The sequence below is a fragment of the Ostrinia furnacalis genome, unplaced genomic scaffold (genome assembly GCF_004193835.3).
Source record: "Ostrinia furnacalis isolate ACB-3 unplaced genomic scaffold, ASM419383v2 OfSCF6703, whole genome shotgun sequence".
Taxonomy (NCBI): Eukaryota; Metazoa; Arthropoda; class Insecta; order Lepidoptera; family Crambidae; genus Ostrinia; species Ostrinia furnacalis.
In genome coordinates this window covers 75928-94103 of record NW_021136942.1, presented here as the reverse complement: position 1 = coordinate 94103, position 18176 = coordinate 75928, and the positions used below count along the sequence as shown (strand labels likewise).

Here is an 18176-nt window from a genome sequence, read left to right as displayed (position 1 = left end):
TGTCTGGATGTCTGGATGTCTGGATGTTTGGATGTTTGTTACTCTTTCACGCAAAAACTACTGAACGGATTTTGATGAAAGCTTACAGTATTATTGTTTATAACCCAAAATAATATATAGGCTATAATAATTTATGACGATCTGTGACAAACTAAATTACACGTGGGTTAAACCGCGGGCAAAAGCAAGTATCTCATAAATGAAAAGTGATCATACATTTATTTATTTATTTATTTATTGATAAAGGTACACCAACAGCAATACACATTTAAGACATTCACAGTATACAACACATATTAGGGTTTTAGTTTAAATATGTTTGCCAATTACATTTTATATTGTTATGTTCCGGCAGTTACAGGTAAAACAGCCAGTTCCCCCGTGGTTGAGGATTCCGGATGAAGCTCACTTCCACCTTCGGCCTGATCATCACTTACCATCAGGTGAGATACAGGCCAAGAGCTTCCTCGTTGTGGAAAAAAAAGCTTTGAAATCCTTTCTTTCAAGCTATAAAGTTATTTTATAAAAATATTAGCTTTCCGCCCGCGGCTTCGCCCGCGTGGAATTTTGTCTGTCAAAGAAAAACTTTATTCCCTGTTTCAAAACCTGGGATAAAAACTATCCTATGTCAGTTCTCGGGGCTCAAACTATCTCTATACCAAATTTCATCAAAATTGGTTCCGTGTTTTAAGCGTGAAAGCGAGACAGACAGACTTACTTTCGCAATAATAATATTAGTAAAGATAAACTTACAAACAAGCTGTTGTAGAGCCACAATGCAGATTTATAACAGTTTTATAGATAAAAGCAAACTACACCATAACTCCACCAAAAACACATGCGTAATATGAGGATATATTCGTAGTGGAGGGCACGGTGGACTCTAATGTCACCCATCAAACATGAACGGCTGGCGAGAGTGCCGGAATATTAGTTTTAGGGTTCCGTAAAGCCCAGATCACATGGTGAAACGCAATTGCAATGAAACTGCAACTTCTAGTTACTTTTGAGGTGCATCGAAGTTTCTGCCATAGATTCCGTTGAGAGACCACTCATGACGCGACCAGTTTGACCAGTTCAAATCGAACAAACTGGTCGCGTCCTGGATGCAACTCAAAAGTAACTAGAAGTTGCAGTTTCGTTGCAGTAGCGTTTCACCGTGTGTTCTGAGCAACTGTTATGACGATATAATTTGCCGATGTTATGGTCGATACTACACCGTATCACATAAACAACAACACGCTGTCGTGACAAATATTATGGTTGGTTCATTATTTCAGCCACTGCTGAACATAGGGCCCAATAATTTTCAAATTCGTCGGTTGGTAACGGCCTGCATCCAGCGCCTTCCTACTTTTATGAAGTCATCTGTCCAGCTTGTGAGTAGGCAGATGACTTCTGTATGGTTTGTTTGTAACCTCTGAAAAATAAGAAAATGGTGTGCAAAACAATTTGCTTAGCATTTATTTTCCAATTTTTCTTTTTGCAGTCGATCACAAACGCTCTGAGTCTACCATGGTCCAGTGTACTCACGACGTGTCTAACCGTCAAAAATGGAAGCACATCGCCAGGAGAGCTACTCTCGGAGATGACATCGAAAACTCCACCGTGTGCCTCGTCAGCGCAACCACTACCACTCTGACAGGAGTGTCCGACTAAGAAGAAGAAGTATTCGATAAGTTAATAAAAGTTANCTCTAAAACTACAATATTGGTGTTATTTGAAAGCCCAATAAATAAACTTAAAGAAAAACACATATAATTTTTGTATAAACAATTAACAGGTACCATAAATGTGACTTGAAAAAAGGTCTAATTGGGGCTCACCTCTGGGATCAATTAGACCAATTTTTGTGGTTATAAAACCAAATAATGATCTTACGTGTCCTTTTTAACAGATGGATAGCGATAAATCCCAATTCAACAGTTTTATAGCCATAAAAGTTGGCTCAAACGTAACTACCTATTTTTTGAAGAAGTGACTCTGGATCCTTCTATAAACACATTTTTGGGGTAAAAACCTCTCCTTTAATGAAATGAAGTTTAGAACCAGGCTTTCAAATGGAACCAATGTTGGTGGGAAGTAGGGATGCATACGTTTGAGAAGTGATTGTTGCGGGAGGTGCGATTTATTTGACGCCGAGTGTAGTTCATGACACCCAAAGTGGGCAAAAAGTTGACAACACAGCCTTCTCTCAATTGTAACAAAGACGTGTTGCGAACCTTTTGGCTACTTTGGGTGTCATGAACTATTTGCTACTGAACTGACTGTACTTACCTCGATCTTAATTGATCTAACAATTGATAATCCTGAAAACTTTAAGCGTGATAAAATGTTAAGTTCTCGGTAACTCTTCTCCGTCTACTAGTTACTATCCAATGGGTAATTACCTCATTAGGTAATTAATTAGTGACAAAACCTATTACGTCTTCATTATCAAACCCAGACATAAGTCAGACGATTGCCTATTCCAGCTGCTTTCGATGCCTTTCTCTCTAATCAAGTCTGCACAGCCTCCCCCCATGCAAATTTAAGAAAGCGCTTCACACGGGCGCTGCGAACAAAAATACACACTACGCATTTGTAATTGTTGAAGTCACACTGTTGCTATGCTGCGAGCTTAATGGAATGTACATTGTTGATGTAAATTCGCACGTTTAACTGGATAAGGAGCTAGTGTTGCTTCAAAATTTACAAAAACATTAAGTTGGTAAAATTGTGACGTCATCAGATATATTTTTTTCTTGTCAAAATCTAAAGAACATTTTTTTTTATCGTCAGAGAAATAAATGATTTTGTATTACCCACAAGCCACGGGGGCAGGGTATACCCATTAAACCTAACGTTGCCTTCGGTAAGCCAAGATTGGCTAGGGATGCTTCCAAAACTATCTCTCGACACTATTCAACCTGGCTGCTGGGTTTCATATCCTAGTTATATAGGATTTTCACTGGTTACGGGACTATTCCCACCTCTCTTTCCCACCGCTGCAACTCCTGTGTAGCCAGGATCTATAGCGAAGTTCAAGTTTGTCCCGGGGGAAAGTTAAGCTGACATTTTTACTAGTTGTTAAATGACAGATGTAATCGTGGATCCTGGATAATATTGTGATCTCGCAAAATTTAAACAATATAATCCATATCAAATTTTTATTATCTCCCTTCCAACAACGCCTGTTGAATCTGCTTATTCGACAGCCCTTTAGTCTCTGGAATCACGAAGTAACTAAACAAGACATAGATGCAGCTGTTGACAGCAAATCCGTAGAAGATGTAGTGGATGCCGACCAGTCTACTCAGCCAGTTGAACAGGGCCAGGATTATGAAGGCCGAGATGAAAAGCCACTGCACGATCAGCATGGAGGCTAGGGTTTGGACCTGGAAGAAAAAAACAGAGGTTTTTTATTTCGGCATCAAGTAGGACTGGAACTCATGACCTTTTGTTTGTCGGTAGACTGCCTAATCAGCTATGAAGAAAGAATGAAACTAATAGGACTGAAGGAAATACCAAAGATGTTTCTCGAAGACCCACTGCTTGATGAGTTCAAATATTTTAACAAGATACAAAGTATGGTAAAGAACCTACATGGTTAATAATAAATCGAATAACGCACAAGTTAGTAAGTCAAATTTATGATTTTTTCGTGGTTTTTCTGTAAGTTTTCACACGTATACTGATTTTGATTTTGATTTTATCGTAAGCAGCAACAAGATGTTGAAAAGGAACTGCGGAACGAGTCTCGTTATAGACAAAGTATAATGGTAAATACTAAACATGATTCGTTAAGGTTAAAAATGATCTCCACAAAACACCCTCTTGTGTAACAAACCTCAGGGCTAAACAGCTCGCACATCAGCACATAGGGCACCGTCCCGGACGCGCATAGGAAACAGAAGCAGAACACCATGATGAAGAGCACCGTCACCCACGGCGGCGCCAGCTGCGTCTGCAGTAGAGCTCCGAGGATCACCAGGCACACCCCGGATGATGACGCTGAGGTTATGAGCAGTACCTGATGGGAGAAATAGGTACAGAGTTTGATTTGATGCAAACTAACAAACTGAGCTGCGTGATTATAACTATGGAATTTATCTGCAAACTAAAAATGATTCTGTCACCATGTTTGGATGAAAAAAGAGTGAATAGGCACTTACAGGGCAGATAATTTATCATCCTAAACTGCATCTCACTTAACAACAGGTGCGATTGTCAATTACCTGCCTTGTCTAAAAAAAAATATTCCTCGTCGATTTTGGGAACTAGGGAATTTGGATATTTACAAATCGCTTTAGGATTTGCTAAAGTTTTAGAAGTAAGTTTTACTAAGCTTCTCTCGCATACAAACGGTGTAACGGAAATTCTACAAGGACTTAATGACCAAAAATATAACTTTCAGATCATTGAAATAAGTCACTCAAAAGCTGAAGAAAGTCATAAGATAGACAGAGTTAATTTCGCATTTACAATAGTGGATCTTTGGGCAAAGATTCAGAATCTTCAAAAGAATAGAAGTTAGCACTCATGGCTCCCAGCAGTTACACAATCCAAAACAACTCACCCGTCTCCCAAATCTGTCAGTGAGAGCACTACACAGCACACTGCCTAGGCACCAGCACACAGCCAGGATCACGGAGTACAGGTCTCCGTGGTACGGGTCTGCCTCTATGAACACCTGCTTGGCGTACACCTGAACGGGTGCTAGGCCCATCAGCACCTGTAAAAGTAACAAAGCTTTTAGCACTAATAAAGGACATGATTCCAATGGTGTTGAAATGTTGATGATTAATGGGTTTGATCCCCGCTGGACGCTGAACAGTTGTATTAAACTTTCTCCTAATACAAGCTTATATTTAGCTTTGCTGGAGGAATTTGTGGTAATTTTAGTTATTTGTGCTAAATACTCTTTAAATAATAGCCCTCCCTCTGGCACAGTCATGCAAAAAATTATTGTGGCTATTTAAAACCTATCGTTCTTTTTCTATGTTATCTAGGTATCTTATATTTGCTTTCGATGTTATTGAGAAATAACAAATTATGCTAATTATAAAATCAAACATTTACCTCCATAGTAAAAGCCATTAATAAAATAATGAAGCCTCGGCGTGATGCTGGTGATAAGCCTAAAAAAATTACATTTTAATTAATGCTTTAGTTAAGTATCCAGATCCTATTAAAATTTACAAGGTCTTCATAGTTTGGGGCTGAAAATATGATACAGTGAAACTTACATAAAGTCTTCAATGCATGGAATCTCGGCTGAGGCCTCTCTTTTATATCAGATGTCAATTTTGCCATTTCAGCTACTTCTCCATTCTCTGTGAACATATAATTAGCTTTAGTCAATAACTATGGAGCTTTTCATAAAAGATTGAAAGTAACTTACCATTTAACGGAACAGAATCAAGAGGCGAAGAAAGCTGCTGCCTAATTTTGGCCAACTCTTCTTGTACTATTGTTGAGTTTTTGGGAACCCTTCGATAAACAGAAAGAGAAACGCGAGCTTCCTGAAACATACAAGCATTATTTTATTTTTCAAATTGCGAAATTGGCTTCTATGTATAAATTAAGATGGGGGTAGGAAGGCCTAGGCATTATTCTTATTGCGAATCGGTACTGCACAAAACATGAGTTAGTTCATCATTATCATCATTTCAGATTGTGACACCCCATTGCTGGACGAAGACCTTCCCAAACGCCACAAATCTCGTTCTTCAGCTTTTTTCATCCAGCGACTATCAGCTATATTTTACTGACCAAGCTACCATATTGATTTCATCGTCAAATTTTAATAGCAACCACGGGACGTCCACTGCTGAACATAGGCATCCTCATTTTCCCAAATTTTTTTAATTAATATTCTATCTTTAGGCCACATTCTAGCACCTACCTCAATTTTCTTCTTCTTCACCAAAAACAATGGGCTCTCTGGTACACACACCAGTATCGCTCCTCGAAAGATAGCCAAGCCAAGGTTTATCCACGCGATAGTGGTGTAATAACATATCCATCCAATGACGTAAGAGACTAGTGATCCAAATCCATAAGATGTACGGTAGTGACCAGTAGATGTACGGTACTATTCCCATCTCTCGTTCCCTCCCTTGCAACTCCTGTGTAGCCAGGATCTAGTCGATGTGGGATGATGTATCTTCGTTTCAGCCAATGACATCCACTGCTGGACAAAGACCTCCCCCAAGGATTCCCATTACGGCCAATCCTGCTCCCGCATCCAGTACCTCTAGTAGGAAAAACTTTCGAGTTCGTTTCGTTGCGTATTCAAAGTGTCATCGAAAAATTTTGTATGAAAAATTAAACAGCGCCCCCTAGGGCGGCTATAATATAGGGGGCGCTGTTTAATTTTTCATACAAAATTTTTCGATGACACTTTGAATACGCAACGAAACGAACTCGAAAGTTTTTCCTACTAGAGGTACTGGTTCTTCCCACGACCTTTGCCAGATCGTCGATCCACCTAGTGGAAGGCTTATCCTAGTGGCGATTATAAAAAAACTAGCGAATAATTCCCCTCGCTACCAGAACACTAGTGATTTCTCATTACCTGAAGCGAGTATTCCACGGGAACCATCCTCGACCACTTCTGCTATGTACACCGGGTTGACAACCATCGTTGCTCCTCCCGCGAACCCTCCCAGGAACCGAGCCATGAGCACCACCATGATTGAGCTGGTCATGCCTATCGTGCACCAGGATATCTGAAATACACATTGAAATGCTGCAAAACGTATCCCAAGATTTCATTATTGTGTTAAATTGGTACAGTAAAGTGACATCTAAAGTGGTCAAAAAGTTGATAATACAACCTTCATTATTATCATCATCATCATCATTTCAGCCACAGGACGTCCAATGCTGAACATAGGCCTCCCCCAACGACTTCCACATCGCACGATTGGTAGCGGCCTGCATCCAGCGCCTTCCTGCTACCTTTATCAGGTCGTCGGTCCACCTTGTGGGTCGACGTTCCACGCTGCGTTTTCCGGTACGTGGTCTCCACTCCAAAACCTTGCTGCCCTATCGGCCGTCAGTTCTGCGTACTATGTGCCCTGCCCATTGCCATTTCCAATTGTAACAAAGACATTTCGCGAACTTTATAGCTACTTTGGGTGTCACAAACTATTTGACGCTGACTGTGCAGCTTGATGTTTTTTTCAACGTACCAACTAACGACAAAAACCTGGTGTCAGACTCAATGAGCTGGCATAAACGTCTTATGGCATGATAATGAGGTGTATTCATTTATTTTGTGGATTGTAAAATAATACAAATGTTATTGGTTATCTACTAAACACACGTTTTCTAGATCGTGTTACCGCTGCACGCTTTTACAAAACTCAATATGATACAAACTGTTAGGTACTTTGGTTTAACATTGACCTAGGTGCCTATATGCGTATATTGCAGGCATCTAAATACAGTACCTACTTATATTCATACTACACTGAGACTAATACAACTGAGCATACAAAAAAAAAACGCAGTACTAACAGGGGCAGCAAGGTTCTGGAGTGGAGGCCGCGTACTGGAAAACGCTGCGTGGTACGTCCACCCACAAGGTGGAACGACGACATCATAAAGGTAGCAGAAAGGCGCTGGATGCAGGCCTCTACCAACCGGTTATTATGGAAAGTATTGGGGGAGGCCTATGTTCAGCAGTGGACGTCCTATGACTGAAATGATGATGATCTAGAATTTTAGAACATCCTAGACTGCATCTCACTTAACATCAGGTGCGATTGCGGTCAAATACCTGCCTTGTCTTGCATAAACAAAATTATACAAGAAGGAAAGGACTAAAGAAAACCTTCCATTTACTTACAGCAAAAAGGAGCGTCATGACCAGACTAGCTCTCTTTCTCCCAAAAGTATCATAGCATCCCATGACAGCCGCTCCTACCGCCGCGCCCGCGGCCGGCAGACTGCCCAGCATGGCTTCTTCAGCTCCCGTTAATGGTGCTGACAGAATGGTGTTGTTCGAAGCGGCCAGCATTGGAAGGGTATATGACGGCCACACCATCAGCGATCCTAGGCACATACTGCCTAGAGAACCTTAAAAAGAACAAACTTTGTGGTCTAATGTATGAAGTAAATGCAAGATTTTATTCCAAATAACTTATTCAGTACTAAGGCTCTTTCCAGGGCACTTATACGCATACCATATAGCTTGCCCTACCACCGCTTTGGACAACATATGGGCTGGTGCTAAGAAAAACTGTCGGAAGAAACTCAGTCCCTTTTGGCATGAGACGTCATAGAAAGGCCACCCATGTCTTCAAAGCCTTGTGCCACTATTAAGCCTTGGTCATGCATTGTTAAATAAATATTGGAGAGCTTATTAGCCCGCCATTCAGTCTGTCCACCTTACTTATGGACGTACCACGCTGCACTTGACATTACATGGCTTCAATTTCACAACAATAGTTCTAAAAATATTTAACATAATTACTTTATAATGTAAACAAAAGAAAACGAAAACTTACATGCAAGAGCCGTCAAAGTTTGATACATCTTCCCAAATCATAAATGCCACGGATAATTAAAAATAATTTATTAAGTATACCAAAAAAATACTGTTTTCAAACATTTAAACTAATCACAAAAAATACCATCGTGTTGTCTCTTAACTTTACATTCAAAACAATAAATAAACTATAACCAATCTATTCACATAATTTAAAAGTCAACACTGGTAGTTAAATTATTAATATCTAAACGGCTAAACTAAGTCTTCACATTATCAGTGTTAATATTAGAAAATAATTGCTTTACGTTATTCACTAGTTTCCTTCTAAGTACTAATCGTCTGTCTGTCGTATCTACTTTATGTCACAACTTGACTAAAATAAAATGATACTAAATATTGAATATCACGTTTCACTATATTGTAGTATGTTGTCAAACTAATTTAAATATGTAATTGTTATTTGTAATATTTGAAATGGACTATAACGAAGCATGACGGCTATATTTAAAACAACAAAAAGTATTGTTTTCAAATGCTTGTAAGAAGAACTAAAATAATTATTAAAACTATTAGGTATATGATAGCTTTGCACTGGAGAGAAGTCGAACCTTAACTTCGAACTCCTCTTATGTTCTTCTGATTAATTTCATTGCGGATCCAATGACAGTTTAACTTTCCACTCGGAAAACTTGAACTTCACTGGTTGGGTTTTTATTGGCGGTCAAGCTGTAGATCCTGGCAACACAGGAGTTGCAGCGGTGGGATCGGGACGTGGGCATAGACCCGTTTAATGATAAGTAGCTATGGAACAAAAACATCAAAATTGTATTTATATCAAGAGTTGTAACCCCCTCATTAGATGAAGTCAGTGGGGACCTGTGTGGTTCATTATCATCATTTCAGCCACAGGAAATCCACTGCTGAACATAGGCCTCCCCTAATGATTTCTATATCGCACGGTTGGTAGCAGCCTCCAGTGCCTTTTTGCTACCTTTATTAGGTCGTCGGTCCACCTTGTGGGTGGACGTTCCACACTGTTTTCCGGTACTCCAAACCCTTGCTCCAAAATCATGCTATGCTTTGCTTATAGTTCATGAACTCCTAAATTGCCGCTCCTTTTGCACAGTGGTAAGTAAAGGACTTTTTAAACACCCATTGCTATAATTCCCTGATAATACTTTCTCGTATACAGGGTGTGGTTTTGAAAAACAATGCCCATCTCACCTGTATAACTCTGTGGTCCCTGTAAAATGTAAATATTTTATCAAACGGCTAGAAGTAAGTGGCCAAGTGTGCTCCAACATTATTACCAATTAGTACTTAGCATTTACTCGTATAAATAGGCGTCACTGATAATGTATTTTAGCTAAATACCACGCTGTTTTTGGCAATGTAGAACGACATTTTCAGCTAGCTTCCTTAGCAAGTAGTACAATAGACTTGGTATAATTAAATTATTATTTTAATTCAATAAAACTATACTTATCAATAAAAGACAGTTTGAAAGAAGCTGAAAAAATGAAAGGAAAGTTATACCAAGTAGTTACGGCATTGGCGTGTAAGTTTTTTTTAATTTAAAATCCATTTATTTAATTTTGGAAATTACTATCTTATAATGTGTGACTTAAAACAGATTTAAGAGACTTATAGTTATTTCATCCTCCATCCATTTTAACTGAAGGAAACACATCTTTTGTCATCCTCCATCCATTTTTACTGAAGGTTGAACATGTGATTTACCTACCTTACTTTATCATCAAGTCATTTAGTCACCACTTTAGGAGTACATCATCATCATAATCATCATCATTTCAGCCATTAGGACATCCACTGCTGAACAAATAGTCCAGTCAATGAATGCCTTAACGACGGTGTAGAGAGAAATCCGTGGAACACAATTTCTGACCTCGGGACTTTATTTAGCCTAGTTAGGTGGTGAACATAGCAAAAGTCCCCGCCCTTAGCCCTTGAGCCGGCGGGGAGAGGGGGGTTTAAAGGTACCACTTTTCGGTTTTTCGCTTAATCCTCGGAAACTATGCGTCCTAGTGACATGACTACTATGAACCAAAAAAAGCTTATTCAATTTGCTACAGGTGAGACCGTCAAGTTTTTCTATATCTTGTATAGTTTTTGCGGCATCTGCTCTAGAAGGTCTGTAAAATTGGAAATTTTATTTTTGTCTTACATGTTCTTTTCAGGAGAAAATCGACTAAATCAACATTGAGCAAACACTATAGACATGCGGGAGCATGTTAGGCCTAGTTCCAGAGAGGGGACTGCACCGTGCGTATATTTAGACGAACCAATTAGAGCCACTTTTGACTCCTCATCATTCAAAAACTACTGTGCATTAACACTTCAAATTTGGCTCATGTGTTGAGACTTGTAAGATAAACATCAGCTTTAAAAATCTTAAATATACCTCAAACGGTTATTTAGGTATTGACGTTCAAAAATCGACATTTAGAACACTAACATCTATCTATAACATGTGAAATGTTAAAATTTACTGGTTTTTTATTTGTTCCTTTGTATTTACATAACTACCTTTCTGGATGCCAAATTTGAACCTTCGATGTCATCTGGAAGTGGTTAGAATTTGGTCTATAGGTCAAACATGTAGATTTTTGGACGCCAATACCTAAAGAACCGTTTGAGGGATATTTGTGAAATTTGAAACTGATGTATATCTTGCAAGTCTCAACACATGAGCCAAATTTGAAGTGTTAATGCACAGTAGTTTTTGAATGACGAGGAGTCAAAAGTGGCTCTAATTGGTTCGTCTAAATATACGCATGGTGCAGTCCCCTCTCTGGAACTAGGCCTAACATGCTCCCGCATGTCTATAGTGTTTGCTCAATGTTGATTTAGTCGATTTTCTCCTGGAAAGAACATGTAAGACAAAAATAAAATTTCCAATTTTACAGACCTTCTAGAGCAGATGCCGCAAAAACTATACAAGATATAGAAAAACTTGACGGTCTCACCTGTAGCAAATTGAATAAGCTTTTTTTGGTTCATAGTAGTCATGTCACTAGGACGCATAGTTTCCGAGGATTAAGCGAAAAACCGAAAAGTGGCACCTTTAAACCCCCCTCTCCCCGCCGGCTCAAGGGCTAAGGGTGGGGACTTTTACTATGTTCACCTCCTAACTAGTCTAAATAAAGTCCTGAAGTCAGAATTTGTGTTCTACAGTTTTCCATCTATAATGCTTTATTGACTGGACTAATAGGCCTCCCCAATGATTTCCATGTTGATTGATTGATAGCGGCCTGCGTCCAGACGCCTTCCTACTTTTTTTATTGGCAAACAAGCATGGTGTTTATGTAGGTACATTTAGTAAAAATGGCATTTTAATTTAAACATTACCAAGCGTAATGAATAATTAATACGATGATGCCATTCTAACCTGTTTGTTACCTGCGTAAAAAGAGCGCACAGTGAAACAAAAGGCCAATCAAGCTGGACAAAATTATATTAGGCTTGGAATTAGCGTTTAGTAACTACCTTAAACACTTTTAAAACACTTGCTTTGATATAATATTTTTAAAAAAGAACAGAAAGCTTTTAATTATGATTAAACTATAAACCAAAACTGACCCTCTTTATCAAACATTTTGTACGTTTATGGAGGTTCATGTAAATTATTGTGTATTTTATAAGTACCTACTGGTGCTTGATATTTTAATCTCTTTGAAGTCGTTCTGTAAAAGTACTAAGGTAAACCTAAGCCTAAGTACTTTTAAAGATGAATTACAAAGCTGAAGACTAATTTCAGGAACTAAGCTACAGCCCAATTTGAAACGTTATTTTTGTTTTGGATAACCCATTTAACAAGAAAGGCAATAAGCGGATATATTACACCCTACAGCTAAAATGGGCGGAGCAGTAAAGAAAAATGTTGCAAAAACGGGAAATATTATTCAAAGTATTTTCTCGAGTAAAAAGACGCGAGCACAGCTGGTTATTATATGATGGAAATTAAATATCGATAACAATACCGGCGACCATTACCAAATCGTCAGTAGGTAGGTACTGCAGGACTTAAATAAATCGTCAACTCGATGCGTCTTCTCATCAATTTGGCAGACCAGTAAGTAGGTATATGGCCTCAGCCTCGAATTTAGCGGCAGCGGCGCGGGAGCGGAGCGGGCAACGCAGACCCGTTCTCCAAACAAGCGGGCAGCTGGCGCGCCACTTTAGCGGCGAAGTTGTGTTCGGGGTTGTGTTGTCGAGATATTATTTGTTTTTATTCGCGAACGAAATGTCTGAACAACGGCGACAATTTTGGTCTAATTGAGGCCTAAGATGCGCACCGTGATAACTTTTATCGACCGTTACCCGCTAATCGCGGCGCGCATCCAGGACTTATAAGTAGATTGACTTTCTGAAGATGACGTAGATACTTAAAACAAAATAAATAATAAATATCCTTGGAAATTTTACACTGCGCTTCTAGTCCCAAACTAAGCAAAGCTTGTACCTACTATGGGTCCTAGACTACGGATATTAACATTCTTAAATACTTTTTTTTTGTAAATACAATACTTATTGCATGTTATTTGACGGATAAATCTAATAGAAGTATTAAATAAGAAATAAACCACGTTAGTACTTGAAACAATAGTAACAAAAACAAAAAGGTACCTACAAAAAATAAACAACATCTCAGAATATCATTGTTTTGGCTGTAACATTGTGTTGTTTTTAGCATAAAAGATTACTGTCACGCTTATCAATTCAATAAAAACGTTTGTGAAAGATGGCTAGGTTATTTCCTTACTTACATTAGTAAAGAGTACAATGGCAAAACTGAGTCAGAGAATGTTGTTCTACTCATAATTTTCTTTTAAATGATGTACATAGTTTGTTATTATGAGGTTATAGTAATAGAAATAGAAAAGCAGAAGCATAATTTATGTACCTACATACTACTACGTCAATGAATAAATACATATATTTTATTCTTAAGAAAAAAGATGTGATTGTACTTTACCAATTGAAGAATAGGTATAACTTAATTTAAGGTGAACCAATGGTGGAACGTAACAAAATTAGACAGAGAACGAAGAAAGAAAGAAAGGAAAATAGTTCGAACACGTCATGTCAACGTATGAGTATCACCCATAAGTTGGACAGAAGACCTCATAAAGGTAGCAGGAAGGTGCTGGATGCAGGTCGCTACCAACCAGCCATTGTGGAAATCATTGGGGGAAGCCTATGTTCAGTAGAGAACATCCTATGGCTGAAATGGTGATGATGACGACAAGCATGAGTAGTACAATGCTTTTAAGCTGTTTCAAGAACGTCGGTCATTTTTGTGAATTCTGAGTGAATGAGTTTCTTGCGCTGCTGCTTCTCGACACTGGCCCATTTCAACTGAAATAGAAAAACACGGGTCTTAACCATTGGTCTTAAGTTCTTAACGCGACGTTTATGAATGAGTTACATCGCGGCTTGACGTTTTACTTGAAATGGAACGCGAAAGTTTAAAATCTTATACTGGTCCATTTATTATCCCGAAGCAGTCAGATCTCCTCATTGATTCGATCTCGTAAAGAAACACTGAGCATAGCCCTCTCCATAGCACGATTGAAGCAAGCTCGGATCAGCAAGCTGAAGTGGCAGTGGGCAGGGCACATAGTACGCAGAACTGACGGCCGATGTGGCAGCAAGGTTCTGGAATGGAGGCCACGTACCGGAAAACGCAGCGTGGGACGTCCACCCACAAGGTGGACCGACGACCTGATAAAGGTAGCGGGAAGGCGCTGGATGCAGGCCGCTACCAACCGTGCGATGTGGAAGTCAATGGGGGAGGTCTATGTTCAGCAGTGGACGTCCTGTGGCTGAATGATGATGATGAGTCAGTGATAGGATTAATACTGGGACGTGTAAAAGTGCTTTTTAAAAACCTACTTACAAAAATTAAATAGATTTATCAGTTTTTTCAGGACGCTGATCAATTTTTGTTTTTGTTTCAGGTGGGTTATCGACTACGTGCTTCGGCCTGATGTTCGTATGGCCTTCATACACCCTGCCCATGCTGGCTTCGAACAACACCATCCTATCAGCTCCTCTGACGGCTGGCAACGAAGCCATGCTGGGCAGTCTACCCTCTCTAGGAGGGATCATAGGGACAATGCTCGTGGGTACACTGATCGACAGTATGGGAAGGAAATGGTCTTCTATCACAGGATCTGTGATTATGATGGTAAATAATACATAATACAGTTGAGATGTATTGTAAACTCGGTCCCGGGGGAAAGTTAAACTGTCATTGGACCCGCAACGAAATTAATCAGAAGAACATAGGAGGAGTTCGAAGTTAGGGCACAAAATACATAATAGGTAAGGGTTCGAATTCCCTCTAGTGCAAAGCGGATGATTTGGCAATTAATAAGCAACGGGCAGTAAGCATCAACTATGGGGAGGACCTATCTTCTGAGCTATTAGATACCCCTACTTGCCCATAACTACGTTTCGCTTATAATTCGTTACTTATAATCACGGAAATTTTTCCTTGTTGCAACAAGATCGTTGTAATAAATTGCAGAAACAGATGTATGTTGTATTGAATTAAGCATTATGACACGTTCATGTTTCCATTCAGCTTGCGATGGACTATATTAGCGACTTCAGTTCATATTATACACCACTAAATTTTAATCACCGAAAAAAAAAATTCTGGGTAATGAGTTATTGATACTGATCCCATTTGTGCAAAAAAAAGAGTAAAATAAAGTGACTCAAAATATCCTCCTAAAATTGGTAATTTATTGACACACGCGTCGCTAGCACTATTTAAGTACGATAATGTAACACTTATTAGAATTAAAACTGGTCTAAGTTAGCTAAGTATGTAATAATAACACTGGAAGCGTGTTCGAGGCGTGAGCGAGACAGACAGATCGATGCAACGTGCGAGCGCGTACGACTACTCTAGCGAACAGCGGAGTGACCCAGCTGTGACGCGTAAAATACGGACTAACGAAAATTTAATAAAAAAATTAACTTCATAAAAACCATTTCTTTTTCTTTTGCTTTGAATATTCCACACGTTTCTACATAACCTGTTAAAATTTTTTCGGTGATAAAAATTTAGTGGTGTATAGAACTCCCCATTTCTCACAGAGAAACTCATAAAGAAATACCCAATATGGCCATCCAGGCATCCAGTCAAGCATATTCCATTTGCTTCACACATTTTTAAAAGCCCTGGTTTCTACGTTTCAGATATCATGGTGCATAGTAGCGTTTACAAATTCCATAACTGTAGTGTTGGTCGCGAGGTTTCTGGGAGGGGTTTCGTGTGGCTTGGCGCTGGTCATCACCCCTATTTACATCTCTGAGATCGCTGAAGACAGAGTACGGGGTATCTTATCTTCAGGTAATTTGAACCCTTTAATTGTCATCATCTTCATCATCATCATGATCATTTCAGCCACAGGACATCCCTGAACTAGATCTCCCCCAATGATTTCCACATCGCCCGGTTGGTAGCGGCCTGCATCCAGCGCCATCCTGTTACATTTATGAGGTCGTTGTCACCTTGTCATCCGTGATATAGATCCACGAAGACGCGCCCCACCAATTTTTGGTTGAGGTCGCGTGGGGTGCGGGGAGTTTGATCCGAGCAATCCGAGCGGCATTATTGTAGATAAATCGTGTACCGATAACATTCAAACATTAGCGGAAGAATGGTGGGGCGCGTATTCGTTAATGAAACGATCTGTAATAACAATGAAATTCTTAAACTTTCAGTCATGGTCCTGCTTTACAGTTTAGGACTGCTCATATCCTACTTCATCGGCTGGTACTTCAGCTATCAAGCCATCGCGTGGATCAACTTCGCGTTCTCGGCTGCCCGGGGGCTCATGCTCCTTTTCGTCCCTGAGAGTCCAGTCTACTTGTTAAAGAAAAGAAGGGTTGAGGTAAGCAGAGGGTCTAAAAAGTAAAGCGATTTTAATTCTAAAACCTGCTAAATGTTGAATTTAAAGACTAAAGGCTATCACTAGAATTTCTTAGACAGTAAGTATCTAAAAAAAAGATTTGTTAAAATCTTCATTCGTTTTTTATTCCTTCATTTCATTACGACAAAGGAATGAGTCTTAATAAAAATTGACTAAACTATCATCATTGTAACACCATTATACACCTATCCAAGCACAGTAGCACATTTATCAACCCGGAAAGGGATCGTCGTAACCGTATCAACTCGAGGCAGTCCGTATTCTTTGTATGAAACTCCATACTGCAACGCACACTTATCCGCACCGTAACGTAAACGCCTCGCCTCGCAATAATAAAGTGACATTTGATGTCACGCTCAGCTATTTCCATACAAAGTTTAAAAACTATAACTTTTTAGGGTTCCGTACCTCAAAAGGAAAAAACGGAACCCTTATAGGATCACTTTGTTGTCCGTCTGTCCGTCCGTCTGTCAAGACCCTTTTTCTCAGGAACGCGTGGAGGTATGAAGCTGAAATTTATATCAATTACTCAGGTCTACTGTCCCTTGAAGCTGTGAAAAAATCAAACTTCTAAGCCAACGCAATCAAAAGATACAGCCGTTTATGCCGCAAATTTTCGACACTTGCAAGGGAATCAAAACCTACAGGGTGCTTCCCGTGAACTCTGAATCTTGAAATTTGGTACGAAGCAACGTCTTATAGCATAGATAAAGGAAAAATTACGAAAACCATACATTTTTAGTTACATCACATAATATATATTTTTTTTATAATTTTAAACTTACTACCCATTTCCTCATAAACGCGTAGAGGTATTAAATTGAAATTCATACCAGACTCAGGTCTATAATACCTTTAAGCTGTAACAAAATCAAACTTCTATGTCAACGTAATCAAAAGAAACAGCAATTTAAGCTGCATATTTTGAAACTCGCAAATACTCGCAAGGGAATCAAAACCTAAAGGGTACTTCCAGTCGACCTAGAATCTTGAAATTTGGCATGAAGCAACGTTTTATAGCACACATAAAGGAAAAATTCCGAAAACCTTAAATTTTTAGTTACATTACAAAATATATATTTTTTAATAAATATAAACTTATTACTTTTTTCCTCATGAACGCGTAGAGCTATCAAGTTGAAATTCATATCAAATACTATAAAATAAAGGATTACTTAAACGATAAAGAGATCTTTGTCTTAAATTTATGCTCCTCCATCTTTACCCCATTGTAATGTTATGAATTTCGTTTTGCAATAAAAATACCATAGTTATGACTCGATTGTCGTAATGAACGAACTTTGTAAACCTTGCAGGTTTGTACGGAACCCTCGGTGCGCGAGTCCGACTCGCACTTGGCTGGTTTTTGTTTAATAATCCACGCTTTTGTCAGTGTGTGCGTAGGCGTACGCGCCGCATACAGTGCCGTATTATCCATAAGGCACTTTAGGCCAGTGCCTAGGGGCCCACTATGAACAGGGGCCCAGCACTCTCGATAAAAAAAAAAAACATATTATGTTAAAGATTATTTTTATGCAACAAAACTCAAACCACCTCAAAACTTCGCCTTATTTTGTTTTACACATTCAATCTAGTCCAGTCAATAAAGTATTATAGATGGAAATCCATGGAACACAATTTCTGACTTCGGGACTTTATTTAGACTAGTTAGGAGGTGAACCTAGCAAAAGTCCCCGCCCTTAGCCCTTGAGCCGGCGGGGAGA

The 18176-nt window shown here is 39.2% G+C and overlaps 3 protein-coding genes across 3 annotated transcripts; 1 reads left to right on the top strand and 2 right to left on the bottom strand.

The window, feature by feature from the left end:
• Positions 1-3152: 3152 nt before the first annotated feature.
• On the bottom strand, positions 3153-6002 carry LOC114362752 (solute carrier family 2, facilitated glucose transporter member 8-like). The gene is made up of 7 exons (XM_028318270.1): positions 5888-6002; positions 5384-5504; positions 5229-5315; positions 5062-5120; positions 4559-4714; positions 3830-4012; positions 3153-3377 (listed from the first exon to the last, which is right to left on the bottom strand). Exons 3-7 carry the CDS (start codon positions 5293-5295, stop codon positions 3153-3155), a joined length of 690 nt encoding a protein of 229 aa, XP_028174071.1. The 5' UTR covers positions 5296-5315; positions 5384-5504; positions 5888-6002.
• Positions 6003-6530: 528 nt separating this feature from the next.
• LOC114362751 (facilitated trehalose transporter Tret1-like) lies at positions 6531-8532 on the bottom strand. Its single transcript, XM_028318269.1, has 3 exons — positions 8499-8532; positions 7838-8067; positions 6531-6713 (listed from the first exon to the last, which is right to left on the bottom strand). Exons 1-3 carry the CDS (start codon positions 8524-8526, stop codon positions 6531-6533), a joined length of 441 nt encoding a protein of 146 aa, XP_028174070.1. The 5' UTR covers positions 8527-8532.
• Positions 8533-13285: 4753 nt separating this feature from the next.
• On the top strand, positions 13286-16437 carry LOC114362750 (facilitated trehalose transporter Tret1-like). Its single transcript, XM_028318268.1, has 4 exons — positions 13286-13298; positions 14464-14693; positions 15716-15869; positions 16244-16437. Exons 1-4 carry the CDS (start codon positions 13286-13288, stop codon positions 16435-16437), a joined length of 591 nt encoding a protein of 196 aa, XP_028174069.1.
• The last annotated feature ends 1739 nt before the right edge of the window (positions 16438-18176 follow it).